At 50.6% G+C, this 16423-nt stretch overlaps 1 protein-coding gene across 1 annotated transcript in view; it reads left to right on the forward strand.

The window, feature by feature from the left end:
- Window positions 1-13107, forward strand: part of TGM7 (transglutaminase 7) — a 44153-nt gene extending 31046 nt beyond the window's left edge. Inside the window, exons 5-13 of the mRNA XM_017856489.1 lie at window positions 1376-1504; window positions 1588-1765; window positions 4151-4289; window positions 6450-6553; window positions 6976-7218; window positions 9423-9749; window positions 10096-10256; window positions 12391-12524; window positions 12772-13107. Of these exons, the coding sequence (XP_017711978.1) occupies window positions 1376-1504; window positions 1588-1765; window positions 4151-4289; window positions 6450-6553; window positions 6976-7218; window positions 9423-9749; window positions 10096-10256; window positions 12391-12524; window positions 12772-12931 (1575 nt within the window). The 3' untranslated portion in view covers window positions 12932-13107. The remainder of the gene's footprint in view (window positions 1-1375; window positions 1505-1587; window positions 1766-4150; window positions 4290-6449; window positions 6554-6975; window positions 7219-9422; window positions 9750-10095; window positions 10257-12390; window positions 12525-12771) is intronic.
- The last annotated feature ends 3316 nt before the right edge of the window (window positions 13108-16423 follow it).

Below are 16423 nucleotides of genomic sequence, written 5' to 3' on the forward strand. Positions count from 1 at the left end.
CTAAAATATTTACTATTTGGTTGTTTACAGAAAAAGCTTGTCCTTCTTTGGTCTGTACTCCTCTGCCTCCACCCTCGCTCCCCACTCCACCACTAGATTTTTTTTTTTTTTTTTGAGATGGAGTCTCGCTCTGTTGCCCAGGCTGGAGTGCAGTGGCATGATCTTGGCTCACTGCAACCTCCATCTCCTGGGTTCAAGTGATTCTCCCACCTCAGCCTCCTGAGTAGCTAGGACTACAGGTGCGAGCCATAATGCCCAGCTAATTTTTGCATTTTTAGTAGAGATGGGGTTTCACCATGTTGGCCAGGCTGGTCTCGACCTTCTGACCTCGGGTGATCCACCCGCCTCGGCCTCCCGAAGTACTGGGATTACAGCCACAGCTCCCGACCAATTTTTTTTTTTTAAGCAAATTACAGATACTGTATCATTTAATACAGTGACACTTCAGCATATTTAATCCAATAATACTTCAGAATATAATCGTGTAAAAGATGATGATTCTTTCTGCAAAACTTAATCAGAATAAATTATTGTAACTGAAAAAAAAAAAGAACAGTAATTCTTTAATAACATCCAATATCCAGTCAAAGTACAGAGGGGGACCTTGGCTCTGGGCAACATCTCCACTCTCAACCCCTGCAGGGATGGTTTCTCCCTCCCATTGCCACCTCAGTCCTGCCCACAAGCTCCAAAAGGGAAGAGGTGGGGGAAGCCTTGCTGAGGGAGAGCACGTTTTCCCCATTCTCCAACCATGGCAACCTGTGACCCTCTTTGAAACTGAGACAAATACCTGTGCATTTGGCAGCCAAAGGGTTGTAGCAAACATTGTGCACGTCTACCATGAGCCCACTCTGGCTCCTCCAGGGCCGCAGTGTCTGCTCTGAGCTCCTCTACCTGATTTCAAGACTGGCATGCCTGGCCCTACATTGATCTCTAGACTTTTTCTGCTCTGATCCCTTCCCTGCTCCTTCAAGTCCTCCAGACAGGAGTCTGTCTAAATCGTTGGTACCCACCATGCTCAAAGACCTCAGGTAAATGTGCCCACTCTCCTCTTCCTGTCCACCCAATCCGTCAATGCCCATTGGCACCAAAGCCCTCTCTCATCTATTCAGCCAGCGGGGACCGCTCACTCTCTGAATTCTGCTTCCATTTTTCATCAGAGCCACACAGTTTAGTTTTTCAGAATTTCAAACCTCATACATTCCCAATTTGATTTATACGTTCTTCAAAGGCAGGACCTTGTCTTATATTTAGCGCCCTTCCCCCATCCCCACATCCCCATATACCTGCCATCCCCAAAAGTTTGTTAGTGACTTAAAGTTTCAGAAATCTAGACATTTGCTCCTCTTTTTTCTCCCTTAAAATCACTGGGAAGTTTGAAGAGGACATCATAGACATCTGCTTTGAGATCCTGAACAAGAGCCTGCATTACCTAAAGAACCCGGCCAAAGACTGTTCCCAACGGAACGACGTGGTGTACGTGTGCAGGGTGGTGAGTGCCATGGTAAGGATGGATGCTTCCCGCCGTCTGAGGACAGTCTGAGCTTCCCCGGGAGCTGTGGAAATTCACCCATCTGTCCTCTGCAGATCAACAGCAACGATGACAACGGCGTGCTGCAGGGGAACTGGAGCGAGGACTACTCCGAAGGGGTCAGTCCTCTGGAGTGGAACGGCAGTGTGGCCATCCTACGGCAGTGGTCAGCCAGGGGTGGGCAGCCTGTGAAGTACGGACAGTGCTGGGTCTTCGCATCTGTTATGTGCACCGGTGAGCGAAAGATCACTCACTTAGGGGTGTGATTAACTTCATTTTCAGAGAAGTTAACTGTGGCTCATAAAGTTTCCGTAGCTTGCCCATGGCCCCACAGCTGGGGGTGGTGGGCACCCAGGCCCTGAGCCAGCACACCATACAGTCTCGAGGGAGCCTGTGCATTTATGTGAGAGGGGGGTTGACCTGTGGCAATCACCTCACAGTATCCTTGATGGGTCAGTCAGACTGTTATAACTGTCGTCTGGAGAGACAGCTTGTGGTCCCGAAACAGAAACCCAGTGGCTTCTTTCTGCCACCAGCTCAGGCATCTCAGCTCGAGATGAGCCTGGCACGGAGGGGCAAGTGGAAGTAGATGGTGTGAGATAGCTGACCTCACCCATAGGCAGAGCTAGCAGCTCCCAAATGCTTCACTGAGAGATCCTTGAGCAGTTATCATTATAGACTTGCCACTTTGCTGACTACCCTTAAAGAACATCAATGTTTTATGCAGTATCAATTATTTACAATTCAGTGCAAAGTCGTTGAGCAGATCATCTGTGAAGACGAGAGAAGGATGGAGAGTACTTGTCTCACCCTTGCAAGGCCAGAATACCTTACACAGGCCTGTCCTGCTACATGATGGAGCTTGATAAACGTTTGCTGAACTAACAGGGTGACTCTGAGTTGGAGAAAGGAGAAGCAGAGAATGGGGAGGACAGAGACCGGAGCCAGAGACAAGGGCAGAGGCTTTTTGGAGAGGGGCAGCAGAGGCTGGCAGTTATATACAGGTGCTGCAGACACAGAGGAGGTTTAAATCTGAGTGTTTGAATCCAGTGACCTCACTTTGCTGAGGTGTGAAATCCGGTGACCTCACTGTGCTCAGGTGTGAAATGAGGCTAGGGCTACTCTGGCACTCAGTCTTCTCGGTTGTTCCGTGGGCTGGGAAGTCCCCAGGCTGTGGCTAGGTAGGTGTTGTGGAGGAGGCCTGGGATGAGCAGGAGAAGGACAAGGTCCACCACCGTGCTCCATTTCCAAGCCTCTCCCCACTCCCAGGCCCTTGAGTTATGGGGCCACTGCACACTGGGGGAGCTGCCCCTGCCAAGCTTCCTCTGGCCGCTTCCAGCCTGGGTGTAGCTCCCATGCCTGCTAAGGATCTGTGACAAGCCAGGAGCTGTGCTGTGAGTGGGCAGGTGACGGTAGACAGGCGGCCCTCTTGGGGGCTCTTCAGTGAACCAAAACAAAAGGATTCGTCACTCTCATTAGTCCTTTTACTTTTCAAAGCTGTGTAATCCTCCTGGCAGCCTCAGTAGGCACTGTCTGCCCCTCCTGGGAGGGAGAGGAGTGGAATAAACCTCTCTGAACTCCTCGCCATGTTGGCAGATGTCAGGACCCACGTCCCTTCAAGGTCACACCTGGCTCTTGCTGGCTCTTGGCTTGACTTCATCTGGCTCTGGGCAGGCAGATGTGTGTGTGTGTGTGTGTGTGTGTGTGTGTGTGTGTGTTGGGGGTAATGTCTACACTGTGTGACTAGATTTGCAAATCGTAACTCAGCTTTTAAAAGCCTTTGTAGCAGTATCACGAGAAGCCACAAGGGGGAGCTGCTACCTTATTAAAGACGGTTGCTGGTTCTGTGGTTTCCCCTTGTCGTTGCTGACGGTTTCCACGGTCTCTAGAAGTCTATCTTGTCCCTCTATCCGTTCTGTAATTTCTTTCATACCTCCCCCTACCTCTTGTCTTTAAGTAGAATTACAGATCCCAAATTTCAGAACTAGGGTGGGAGGAGGGCGATAAAATAATCTGTACAACAATCCCCTGAGACATGTGTTTACCTACGTAACAAACCTTCACGTGTACCCTCAAACATAAAATAAAAGTTTAAAAACATTGTCAGAACTAAAATTTCAGCCTCCTGAGTAGCTGGGACTACAGGCACGTGCCACCACACCCTGCTAATTTTTTTTTGTATTTTTAGTAGAGATGGGTTTTCACCATGTTGGCCAGGCTGGCCAGGCTGGTGGTCTCAAACTCCTGACCTCGTGATCCGCCTCTGCCTCCCAAAGTGCTGGGATTACGGGTGTGAGCCACCGCGCCCGGCCCTCTGTTTTTAACTTGGAAAGTTGCTGAGTGGAAAGACTCCTGAATGATAAATTGGATTATTGTTAACTGTTGTTTTAAGCGACCCTCAAATGATTCCTTTCTCCTTGTGGGATGTTGACCACCGATGGGGCAGCAGGGCTCAGGGACTGGGTGTGGGGCTCTGGGAATAAAGGAGTTACTGGTGTGGTTCCCTAAGCGTCTTGGCTTTCTCTCCTCCAGCTTGAAAGTTACAAATTATGCATGGAAAACCAATAATTTTGCCTGAAATGAACTAAGCGATTCTCTATACTTTATTTTTCTCTTTAGTAATGAGATGCTTAGGTGTTCCAACCCGTGTTGTTTCCAATTTCCGTTCCGCGCACAACGTGGATAGGAACTTGACCATCGATACGTACTATGACCGAAATGCAGAGATGCTGTCAACTCAGAAACGAGACAAAATATGGTGAGAGGCACTATCTTGAACGGCTCTCTGCTCTGTCCCAGGGAGGGCAGGAAAACTTTGACCTGGTTCTCCCTGACCCTTGAGGCAATATTGCAAGATTGCCCTGAACATTGCTGCTAATGCTCAGAGAAGAAGAGAAGAATTCCGCAACCCAGGAGGCTGTTCTGGCTAATTAGGTCATCACATTTAACTCATTTCAGAGATAGAAAACAATGGGATAACATTCTGAGGCCTCAACCACATGACTAGCTGGGCATCTTCTGAGCACTGACCTCAAAAGTCTTTATTCATCTTCTTCTTCCTTCCCTGAGTCTCTGTTTGTACCACTCTGTTTTCCCAGAAGTCAGGGAGAACCTGGACTGACTGCCTCTGTAGACCTCTTCTTGTCTCTCTTGACTTCTTCCTCTCCCCGCCCCACTCCCTGTCTGCATACATGTGTGCGTGTGTGTGTGTGTGTGTATCTCTGTGCATCCCTTTACTTGTGTATCTCTGGTTTCTTTTCCTGGTTCCTTTGTTCTTCTCAGCTCTACTCTCAAAACTGGTTTCCTGTTTTTCCTTTTCTAGCCAGTTTCCAGATAAGACTTTTTTTTTTTTTGGGATGGAGTCTCACTCTGTTGCCCAGGCTGGAGTGCAATGGTGCGACCTCAGCTCACTGTAACCTCCACCTCCTGAGTTCAAGCGATTCTCCTGCCTCAGGAGGCAGGAGTAGATGGGACTACAGACATGTACCACGATGCCCGGCTAATTTTTGTATTTTTAGTAGAGACGGGGTTTCGCCGTGTTGGCCTCGAACTCTTGACCTCAGGTGATCCACTCGCCTCGGCCTCCCAAAGTGGGGGGTTACAGGCCTGAGCCACCGCAGCCGGCCTCCAGGTAAGACTCTGAGTTGTGTGAGAACTACCTGCTCTCCTAGGAGCCCCCTCCCTCTCTGAGTTTCGATTTTCTTGTCTGTAAAATGAAGATAACGTCTACTTCACAGGGTTGCTAGGGTGAGATGAGATCAATGCTGTTAAGGAGGGCTTTTCAGCCTGGGATCCACAGATAGACTCCTAGAGGTCTGAATCGTCTCTGATTCAGGAAGCAGTGCTGTATCTGAGCATGTGTAACTTAGGTACAGTTCTGTCTTTGAATGCGTATCTTGAGTCTAATAATGAGAAAACATCAGACAAGCCCAAAATGGGCGCTACTCTAGTTTTAAAAAATAGATAAATAACATAAAGACTGTTTTCATTAAAAGCCCAGACTTCACCACTAGGCAATATCTCCATGAAACAAAACTACATTTGTACACCTTAAACTTACGAGAGAGAGAGAGAGAGAGAGAGAGAGAGAGAGACTCTTTTCAAATCCCAATGTAACAAAAGAAAGAAAGGTGGAGGAACTGTTCCAAGGTCAAAGCAGACAACACGCTGCATAGCTGAATGCAGTGTGTGACCACAGATGGCACTGCGTACCGCATGGGAAAAGAAGGCTCTAAACAACGTGGTTAGATTAACTGACAACATTAAAATATAGACAGTAAATTAGATAAAGGCATCATATCAATACCCAATGTGCTAGGGTTGATAAACTATACAATCCCTATTCTTAGGAAATACACACTGAAGTGTGTATGTGTAGATATCTATTCATGTCCACACTGAAAGAAAGCAAATGGGGCAAAATGTTAACAACAGATGACTTGGGTAGATGGGTGTTCTTTGTACCATTCTTTTTTGTTTTTGTTTTTTTGAGACAGAGTCTCGCTCTGTCACCCAGGCTGGAGTGCAGTGGCGCGATCTCAGCTCACTGCAAGCTCTGCCTCCCGGGTTCACGCCATTCTCCTGTCTTAGCCTCCCGAGTAGCTGGTACTACAGGTGCCCACCACCATGCCCGGCTAATGTTTTGTATTTTTAGTAGAGACGGGGTTTCACCATGTTAGCCAGGATGGTCTCGATCTCCTGACCTCGTGATCCACCCTCCTTGGCCTCCCAAAGTGCTGGGATTACAGGTGTAAGCCACTGTGCCCAGCCTGTACTATTCTTGTGACTTTTAGTATGAAATTACTTCCTAACAAAAAGTAAGAAAAAGAAACAATGATATAAATCACTCCGCATAGTGCCTGGTACCTGGCAAAACCTCAGCTAACGTGAGTCCTTGTCTGCTTACTCCCTCCTGCAGGAACTTCCATGTCTGGAATGAGTGCTGGATGATCCAGAAAGATCTCCCACCAGGATACAACGGGTGGCAGGTTCTGGACCCCACTCCCCAGCAGACCAGCAGTGGTGAGGACCACTGCAACAGGCTCTGGCTCTGTGGGGAGGCAGATTAGGGTGACTGGCTGTGGGAGCAGGAGACGAGGGAAGAGCAGCGTTTTCCACGGCACCCTCTTCCCGAGGTCCCAGCTGACACAGCTTCAGATCAGGAATCTAACTCTACCGTTGGCAGCGGGGTCACCTGGATGGGTCACTGGGCCTCAGCTGTGTCCTTACCTGTAAAGTGGAAAAGCTGATGATCAGCACTGCCACTTCACAGGGTGGCTGTGAGGGTCAGATGAATTAATAGGAACAAAAGTGCTTGGTAAACTGGAAGATATCCCATGGGTGAGAGTCAGCGGTGCCACTGCCTGTCCCATCTCCACCTCCCACAGCCACAGCCACAGCCAGCTGCCCCTGGCCCCAGTGTCAGTAGCCTGTTGCCTCCACAGGGCTGTTCTGCTGTGGCCCTGCCTCTGTGAAGGCCATCAGGGAAGGGGATGTCCACCTGGCCTATGACACCCCTTTTGTGTATGCCGAGGTGAACGCCGATGAGGTCATTTGGCTCCTCAGGGATGGCCAGGCCCAGGAAATCCTGGCCCACAACACCAGTTCCATCGGGAAGGAGATCAGCACCAAGATGGTGGGGTCAGACCAGCACCAGAGCATCACCAGCTCCTACAAGTACCCAGAAGGTGCCGGGCTATCTGGGGAGAGGGCTGGTTTAAGCTTCTTTGTGATGCTCCCTAGCTGGGGTGGCTCCAAGTTGAAACCGTCACCATCTAATCACCTTTATCCTCATGGCAAACTCCTAGGGATCCTTCCTGGATCCCAGGCATGTGACCCTAAGTAGGGTTACCAGCAAATAAAAATATAGGATGCCCAGTTAAATATGAATTCCAGATAGATCCAAGTAAACAAATATTTTATTTGTGTAAGTATGGGACATACAGCATTTGGCACATACTTATTCTAAAAAGTATTCACCAGCACTTTGGGAGGCCGAGACGGGCGGATCACGAGGTCAGGAGATCGAGACCATCCTGGCTAACACGGTGAAACCCCGTCTCTACTAAAAAAATACAAAAAACTAGCCGGGCGTGGTGGCAGGCGCCTGTAGTCCCAGCTACTCGGGAGGCTGAGGCGAGAGAATGGCATAAACCTGGGAGGCGGAGCTTGCAGTGAGCTGAGATCCGGCCACTGCACTCCAGCCTGGGCGACAGAGCGAGACTCCGTCTCAAAAAAAAAAAAAAAAAAAAAAAAAAGTATTCACTGTTTATCTGAAATTCAAATTGGGTATGATTTTTAATGTATAAGTATGTTCCAAATAGTGCATGGAACGTACTGTACTAAAAATCATTTGTTGTTTATCTGGAATTCAAATGTAGTTGGATGTCCCGTATTTTAACTCCACCCAGAGTGGTGCCACTGTCTCCCTACGTCCATGGCAGGAGGGGTTGTAGCAAGGAGATCGGTGGAGTTGGGGGGATGGGCCCCTGGGCCTATGGACGGGGTGGACACCCCCACGGAGGGCGCGTGTGTGGAGTCAGGCTGCCTGAGTACTGAACAGGGCTCTGCTGTGCCCTGTGTAAGACTGGACACAGTTTACCACCCCTGTGCCCCCATTTCCTCATCTGTAAAACGGGGTAACAGTCCCCTGGACGGCTGTTGAGAGGGTTAAATGAGTGTCCACAGAAAGCACTGGGAATCGTGCCTCTGGGACGTAGCAACTGCGCCAGAGAAGTCCACAGGTGGGGTAAGTGTGGGTTAAGCTGTTGAAGGCCACACAAATGTTTCTTATGATTAGGCATAATCGAAGCCTGTCAGTAACAATCTGAACCTGTGATCAATTAAGCAGCTGACCAATCGTTACCTGCTCCTCCTTGCTCTTGCTACCCAAATAAATATGAAGGGCGGTAGACGCTCAGCGGCTGCCTTTGCTCACTAGAAGCAGGGAGCCCTTTTCTTCTTTTCTCTTCTTCTCTCCTTCTCTTCTTCTCTTTTCTTCTTCTCCATGCTAGCCTTTCTTTAAAACAGTTTCTTTTGTTTTTTACCATTTCTACGTTCATCCCTTCCTTCAGTCTTGTAATGATGGTCTCAAGTAGTAACAATTGTAACTGTGGTAATGATGGTCTCAAGCGGTAGCAGTGGCAGTCAGCCACATTAAGCCTCCATGTTGAGTAGCCCCCATGGGCAAGAGAGGAAGCTCTTTAGCTCTTTTTTTTTTTTTTAAGATGGAGTTTCACTTTTGTTACCCAGGCTGGAGTGCAACGGCGAAATCTCGGCTCACCACAACTTCTACCTCCTGGGTTCAAGTGATTCTCCTGCCTCACCCTCCTGAATAGCTGGGATTACAGGCACCCATCACCATGCCCAGCTAATTTTTGTATTTTTAGTAGAGACGAGTTTCACCATGTTGGTCAGGCTGGTCTCAAACTCCTGACCTCAGGCGATCCACCCACCTCAGCATCCCAAATTGCTGGGATTACAGGCATGAGCCACCGCGCCTGACCGAACCTCTTTTTTATAAGTTTTGAGCATATATTTTAGCTGGAGGGATTCTGGGTGGGGAGAGAAGCCTCTGGCTTCATGACGATGATGATAGTGATGCTTGGTGGTCATAGTGATGGCAGAGAACAGTGCTGAGTGCTTGCAGCCAGCAACTCATTTAGCCTGACGTTTTTGGGATTCCTTATAAGGAAAGCAGATATCATCCCCAGGTTACAGATGACAGAACAGAACACAGAGATTAAAGCACTGTGACTGAGCAAGGATTTGAACCCAGCAAGTGGCACCTGAACCGCACGGCCTCCCTGTGCTGCTATTCCTGTGCCTTGGTGCCCTGGGAAAGTCTCCGGTCCTCCCCACCCCTCCCCATGCATGTCTCTCCCTTCTGCAGGATCCCCTGAGGAGAGAGCTGTCTTCATGAAGGCTTCTCGGAAAATGCTGGGCCCCCAAAGAGCTTCTTCACCCTTCCTGGATCTCCTGGAGTCGGGGGGTCTTAGGGATGAGCCAGCGCAGCTGCAGCTTCACCTGGCCAGGATACCCGAGTGGGGCCAGGACCTGCAGCTGCTGCTGCGTATCCGGAGGGTGCCAGACAGCACCCACCCTCAGGGGCCCATCGGACTGGTGGTGCGCTTCTGTGCACAGGCCCTGCTGCATGGGGGTGGCACCCGGAAGCCCCTCTGGAGGCACACAGTGCGGTTGAACCTGGACTTTGGGAAGGGTGAGTGTGAGGCAGGCGTGAGAAGGCACCTACGGGGAGGGGAGCTGTGGGGCCCTGAACACAGTGGGGCGGGCCCAGCCAGATCACACAGAGACCCCTTCCTCTGACACACACACCTTCCGGGCAGTGAAGCTGCCAGCTACTGTACCTCTGATGCCACCCTACCAGGCAAGACGCAGCAGTGAGCCCTGGGGGCAGTGTGTGCGTGGTGGGACACTGTCTGTCTCTCACACACACAATTTTACCTCTCACATGAAAAATTCTAATTTTTCCTGTCTCACATCTACATGTCCCCCCTCTCTCTGGTCCATGTCCTGGACTCAAGGTGTCTTTTGTATGTCCTTAGAGACACAGTGGCCACTCCTCCTGCCCTACAGCAATTACAGAAGCAAGCTAACGGACGAAAAGCTCATCCGTGTGTCTGGCATCGCTGAGGTTGAAGAGACAGGGAGGTCCATGCTGGTCCTAAAAGATATCTCTCTGGAGCCTCCCCACTTGTCTATTGAGGTAGGCATCTGGACACAGGTGGGGGCTCTGAGGCTCTCTGACTCACCCAATCCAGGGGCTGGGGTGCAGCAGCCAACAAGACACTGTTCCCACCTCATACCACACCGATGGCTCCAGCACAGTATGGTGTGGTCTTGTGCTCTGTACCAGTGAGTTGGGGTGAAGGGTGTGAAGGCTTCTCAAAGGAGGTACTATTTTTCAGAGGATGCATAGGAAACCGTATAGAGAAATGAGATGGCTGTGAAGGCATTTTAAGTAAGGAAATCATTTTGCAAAGGCAAACAGACAGGAAAGGCAGTGACTAGGAGATGAAGTAGAGAAGACAGATTTAGAGACTCCACAAAGTCAAATTCAAATGATGACCACCAGCTAAGCATGGTGGCTCATGCCTGTAATCCCAGTGCTTTGGGAGGCCAAGGCGGGAGGATCGCTTGAGCCCAGGAGTTCAAGACCAATCTGGGAAACATAGCCAGACCTTGTCACTACTTAAAAGTTTTTCAAAAACTAGCTGGTGTGGTGGTGCATGCCTCTAGTCCCAGATACTCGGGAGGCTGAGGTGAGAGTCTGGGGAAATCAAGCCTGCAGTGAGCTGAGATCATGCCACTGCACTCCAGCCCAGACAGCAGAGTTAGACCTTGTCTCAAACAAAACAAAACAAAACAAAACAAAACAAAAAACAAAAGGTGAGTATTGACAAGATTGAGGTGGCAAAGAGGGAAACAAATGAAAGTGAACTTCAGATGCCTGAGGGGCCAGTGAGGCCACTGCACAAAGAAGGAGTTTCAGGCGAAGGAAGGGTGAATGGAGGAAGCGGGTGCGTTCCCCATCTCCTGCTACCAGGCTTTTCCTTCCCTGAAGCCTGGTTTCCCCACCTGCCCCTCCCACTCGGAAAGACTTGCCCACTGCCTAGTCTAAACCTGGCTCTGTACCTGGAGGCTTCTTCAACAGCACGCCCCTCCCCACCCCAAATGAGAACTGGGCAGCTCCAGACCATGTATCAGCTGGCCTACCCCAGGGTTTTCATCCAGGCACACTGTCAGGCTGTCAGGCCAGCTGACGCCAGGCAGCCTCTGTGCTGGGGCAAACAGCGGGCAGAATTGCAAGTGCAGACATAAGCCTGGGGCTGCGGCCAGGGCCCTGCCGTGTACCTGAAGCAAACATGGCAAATGCCAGGTAGGTTGCTAATTGGTCCCCATCAGTAAGGGACCCATAGATGATTCCACAGTTATTTTAACCTGTTCTACTTTGACACCCTAATGAGGGTACAAGGGACTTGGTATTTTTGTTTGGATCCCAGGTAAGTCAGGTGTGTTCTTCCTTTTCCCTGAGTCTCTGGCCCAGCCAGAACAAGCCCCTAGTATGATCTGGGTGGTCAGAGCTCATTTCAGTTCAACACGTGCTTACTGGTGTCCATCATCTGGCCGGCACTGTTCTAGGAACAGGAGCTCCAGAAATGAGTAGGAAGGATGCCTGCCTCCCACTCATAGGCCACGGCTGTGCTGCCCCATGACACAGCACTGAGCACACCTGGAAGAACTCGAGTGCATGCCCTGCTGATGTTTATGAAGACACAGCAGTATGGGGAAAGATCCTGGGCTGGGGTCTGGGACACCCAGGTCAGGTCCTGGCTCTGCCACTAACACATCAAGGGGCCTTGGCCTCATTGTTTCCTCAGTGATGAGTGTAAGGGCAGGATGACATCACTGATGGCACTTGGGTGGCACACATGACACCACTTCCTTATCCCCCACCTGTGTTAGATAGGAATCAATTGGGATCCTTTGTCCTCAGGATCCTTTTTAACACAGCCTTCCTAGTAGCCACCCACTGGAGCCGGCACTCCCATTGAAATCTTGTGGACATCTTGAACTAGATGGTGGGGAGGGAAACGGGTTTCAGCTTGGTGGCAATTGCTGATTGGTGGTGGCTCCTTGGAGTATTGCGACCTAAGACAGGCCTGTATATGTGTTAATCTCAAGTACTCTCAGCTCACATTCCTCCCTCCCCACTGTAGCACATTAGCTCTAAGCCGCAGTTCATGGTGGTCGCCAGGGACCTGGGGGTAGGGATAACTGAACCAGAATGCAGAAGCGAGGCCAGTTGCCGGTGGAATCACTGACCTCTCTCCACACAGGTGTCTGAGAGGGCTGAGGTGGGCAAGGTACTGAGAGTCCACGTCACCCTCACCAACACCTTGATGGTGGCTCTGAGCAGCTGCACGATGGTGCTGGAGGGAAGCGGCCTCGTCAGTGGGCAGATAACAAAGGAGTAAGTGATGCTTCTGCCTACCTCCCCCTGGCTGGTCTCAGAAAAGGGGTGCCCCATGGCATCACAGGACCCCCCCCAATCCCCTGTGCGGTGCCTCTCTGCCCCCACTTTCTCACCCTCCTCAGGAAAGGCTGAGCTCAGTGGTGGTGGCGAGTGGGAGCTTCTCACCCACCCAGAGGGGAACCAGATCACCCCTCCTGCCAGCAGGGACTCCTTGAGGCTCTCACAGGCCCTTTCTGACTTTCAGCCTTGGGACTCTGGTGGCCGGACACAGCCTCCAAATTCAACTGGACCTCTACCCGACCAAAGCTGGACCCCGCCAGCTCCAGGTTCTCATCAGCAGCAACGAGGTCAAGGAGATCAAAGGCTACAAGGATATCTTTGTCACTGCGGCTGGAGCTCCCTAAGCCCCGCCCTCCGGCTGCCCTCTCTGGCACCCCTGCTCCACCTGACTCCTTTCTACTCCTGACTATGTCATCTTGGCTCCACCTCTGTCCTCTCTCCAGCCTGCCTGGGAGTGAATGAAGCTCTGTTAGAAACATCGTGTGCTTTGGGAAGAGACAATAAAGACGTCTTTATTTATTACCAGCATTCTCAAGCCACTTATTGCTCCTGGCTGATCCTCTTGGCCTGGCTGCCAGCTCTGTGGCTGAACCCTCCCTTCCCCTCCTGTCCTCTCTCTCCTCCCTTAAGAGCCTCAACTACAAAATAAGCCCACCACCATCCCCTCTAAAGCAGCCTCTCTGGAATTAAGGATCCCAGGTCTCTCCATTTACACTGTCTTAGTGAGCCTGCGGGCAGACGATGGAGGGAGGCCTGGGGAGGGCAGCTTGGATGTGCCGGAGGACAGCAACCCTGTGCCGACTGGCCAGAAGCTGCCCAGCAGGACTACTCTGCCCCCAGTCTAGAGTATCCTGGGAGGCACAGGCAGCCACCTTTCCACACACGTTCGTTGACAGACAGGATGACTGGGAAGCACTGCATAGCTGGCTGCTGTTTAGCAACAGCCTCACCTGCTATCCCTGTCCCCGCCTTTGCCTCCTCGCTCCCTCACCCTCATCTTGTGTTCTTCCCCATCATCCCAACTCTCAGCCTCTCTTCCTGCTTGTGTGTGTGTGTGTGTGTGTGCTCTCTCTTTTTTTATTTAAGACAGTTTCCCTCCTGTCGCCCAGGCTGGAGTGCAATGGCGCAATCTTGGCTCATTGTAGTCTCCACCTCCCGGGTTCAAGCGATTCTCCTGCCTCAGCCTCCCGAGTAGCTGGGATTACAGGCGCCCACCACCACACCCAGCTAATTTTTTTGTATTTTTAGTAGAGACAGTTTTTCCCTATGTTGGCCAGGCTGGTCTTGACCTCCTGACCTCAGGTGATCCACCCACCTTGGCCTCCCAAAGTGCTGGGATTACAGGCATGAGCCACCGCACCCGGCCTCTTTTGTCTTTTGTTTTTGTTATTTTAAGGACAGAGGAAGTCACTCTTTTGTATTTCTTTCTCCTGTGGTTACCAATATTATTCCCGCTCATTCTAGATGATTTGGAAAGTGAAAAAAAAAAAAAAAAAAAAAACCTAAAGAAAATCACCAATAGCTCCCCCATCCCAGAGGAAATCTTTGCTAACATTTCTCAAGAGATCATTCTGGCTTTCAGCCTGGGACTCTGGTGGCTGGACGCACCATCCAAATTCCCTTTTTCCCCTTTTATTATGTTGTTGAAAAGTCAGCATTGCAAATGGATACGTCTCCATCATAGATAATTTAGAAAATTCAGAAACACAGGAAAGGACAGCATCTTTCTGTCGGTCTGCAGGCACGTGCACTCCTCACCTGCTCTGCCACTCAACAGTTTTGACTCCTTTCCGTCTTCCCTTCCCTTCCCCTCCTCCTCTCCCTCTTGCTCCTCTTCTCCCTTTTCCTCCCTCTTCCTGCTCTCCCTCCCCCTCTTCCCCTTCATGTATTTTTTTGTTTTTTTGCCCCGAGTTCTCCTTCCCCCTTCTATTTTCTTTCTCTCTCTCTCTTTTTTTTTTTTTGAGACAGGGTCTCTCACGGTCACCTGGGCTGGAATGCACTAGTGCGATCTCCGCTCACGCAACTCCGTCTCCTGGGTTCAAGCGATTCTCCTGCTTCAGCTTCCCAAGTAGCTGGGATTACAGGTGCCTGCCACCATGCCCAGCTAATTTTTTTTTTTTTGTATTTTTAGTAGAGACGGGGTTCCACTGTGTTGGCCAGGCTGGTCTCAAACTCCTGACCTTGTGATCCGCCCGCCTAGCCTCTCAAAGTGCTGGGATTACAGGCATGAGCCACTGCACCCGGCTTATTTTTCCTCTTGGGGTGGCCCCCAGCCCGGCCTGCACGCAGCTGCTTGGGTCAGGAAGGGTAGGAGCCTGCACGTCCTCACTCCGCCCCGTGTGTCAGCTGCACCATCCCCGTGAGGAGCCGTTGGGCATTTTCGTGGTGCCCTGTCACTGCCCTGTCACTGCCCTGTCATGCTGTGTTCCAGGCGGCTCCCTGCCATCAGGAGAGGGCCACCTGAGTTGCCCTTGCAGGAATGTGAAACCTCACTTGTCTGCCAAGCACTGGGTCCTCATGTTTAGTCATGGCCCTCCTTCCCTGTCCCTGGCTGTGTCACTGGAGAAGAACAGCAGGCAGGCTTCCTACTGGCCTGGGAAAGGCCTCCCAGGGGGATGTGGATGTTGGTCATTTCTGTCTTTCCAACCTACCTTTCAAATTATTTTTCCTGTCCCCAACTAAAAGTTGGCTTTAAAAATTATTATACTCTGGGCCGAGCGTGGTGGCTCGCGCCTGTTATCCCAGCACATTGGGAGGCTGAGGCAGGCTGATCACCTGAGGTCAGGAGTTCGAGACCAGCCCAGCCAACATGGTGAAACCCCATCTCTACTAAAAATACAAAAATTAGCTGGGCGTGGTTGTGGCACCTGTAATCCCAGCTACTCGTGAGGATGAGGCAGGAGAATCGCTTGAATCCAGGAGGCAGAGTTTGTAGTGAGCTGAGATCCCACCATTGCACTCCAGGCTAAGGAACAAAAGTGAAACTCCGTCTCAAAAAGAAAAAAACAATTATACTCTGTATCTTCCCCCAACCCCTTCCCCTCCTCCTGCTCCTCCTCCTCCTCCTTCTTCTTCGTTTCACTTAGGCAAGCCTTCTGGCTTTCTTTATCCACCTCAGTTGAATAAACTAGATCATCTCAAAGCTCCCTTCCAGCTGGACATCCCCCAGGCCCTGGAACGCTGGAATTCCTTCATGCCCGCTGCTATAGTGCCCCCTGAGACAAGCTTCTAAGCAAGCCTCCCCTGGCCTCACAACACAGTGAGGCTGGCCACCCAGGCCAGTCAGTAGCTCCTGCAGACAAACTGTGACAAACGAAATGTTCCACTGTGGAGCAAGGAAGCAGCACCAGCCAGGTAGCACCCTTGGCTCCTGACTCCTAGTCTTCCCGTCCCCCCACAGTGTGCACAGAATTCGTCATCTTCACGTCCTTGTGGCTGATGGTTTTGGGGTTCACGACACCCAGCATAATTGTGATACAAAGCAAAGAGCCGTGGACTCCCTCATGGTGTGACCCTGGTTCCCCCAGGGGTAAAATGATAACATAACAATAGGAGTGTCAGCCCGACCTTCCCTCATAGGGTTGCTGTGAAGATCAAATGAGGAAATGTATTCTAAACTGCTTTGTGGCTGGGCATGGTGGCTCACTCCTGTAATCCCAGCACTTCGGGAGGCCAAGGTGGGGGATCACCTGAGGTCAGGAGTTAGAGACTAACCTGGCCAACATGGTGAAACCCCATCTTTGAAATACAAAAAATTAGCCAAAAAATTATATACAAAAAATTGTATATGAATTGTATTATATACAAAATATATAAATTAAATATTTATATATTTA

The sequence above is a fragment of the Rhinopithecus bieti genome, unplaced genomic scaffold, assembly GCF_001698545.2.
Source record: "Rhinopithecus bieti isolate Rb0 unplaced genomic scaffold, ASM169854v2 scaffold_495, whole genome shotgun sequence".
Taxonomy (NCBI): domain Eukaryota; kingdom Metazoa; phylum Chordata; class Mammalia; order Primates; family Cercopithecidae; genus Rhinopithecus; species Rhinopithecus bieti.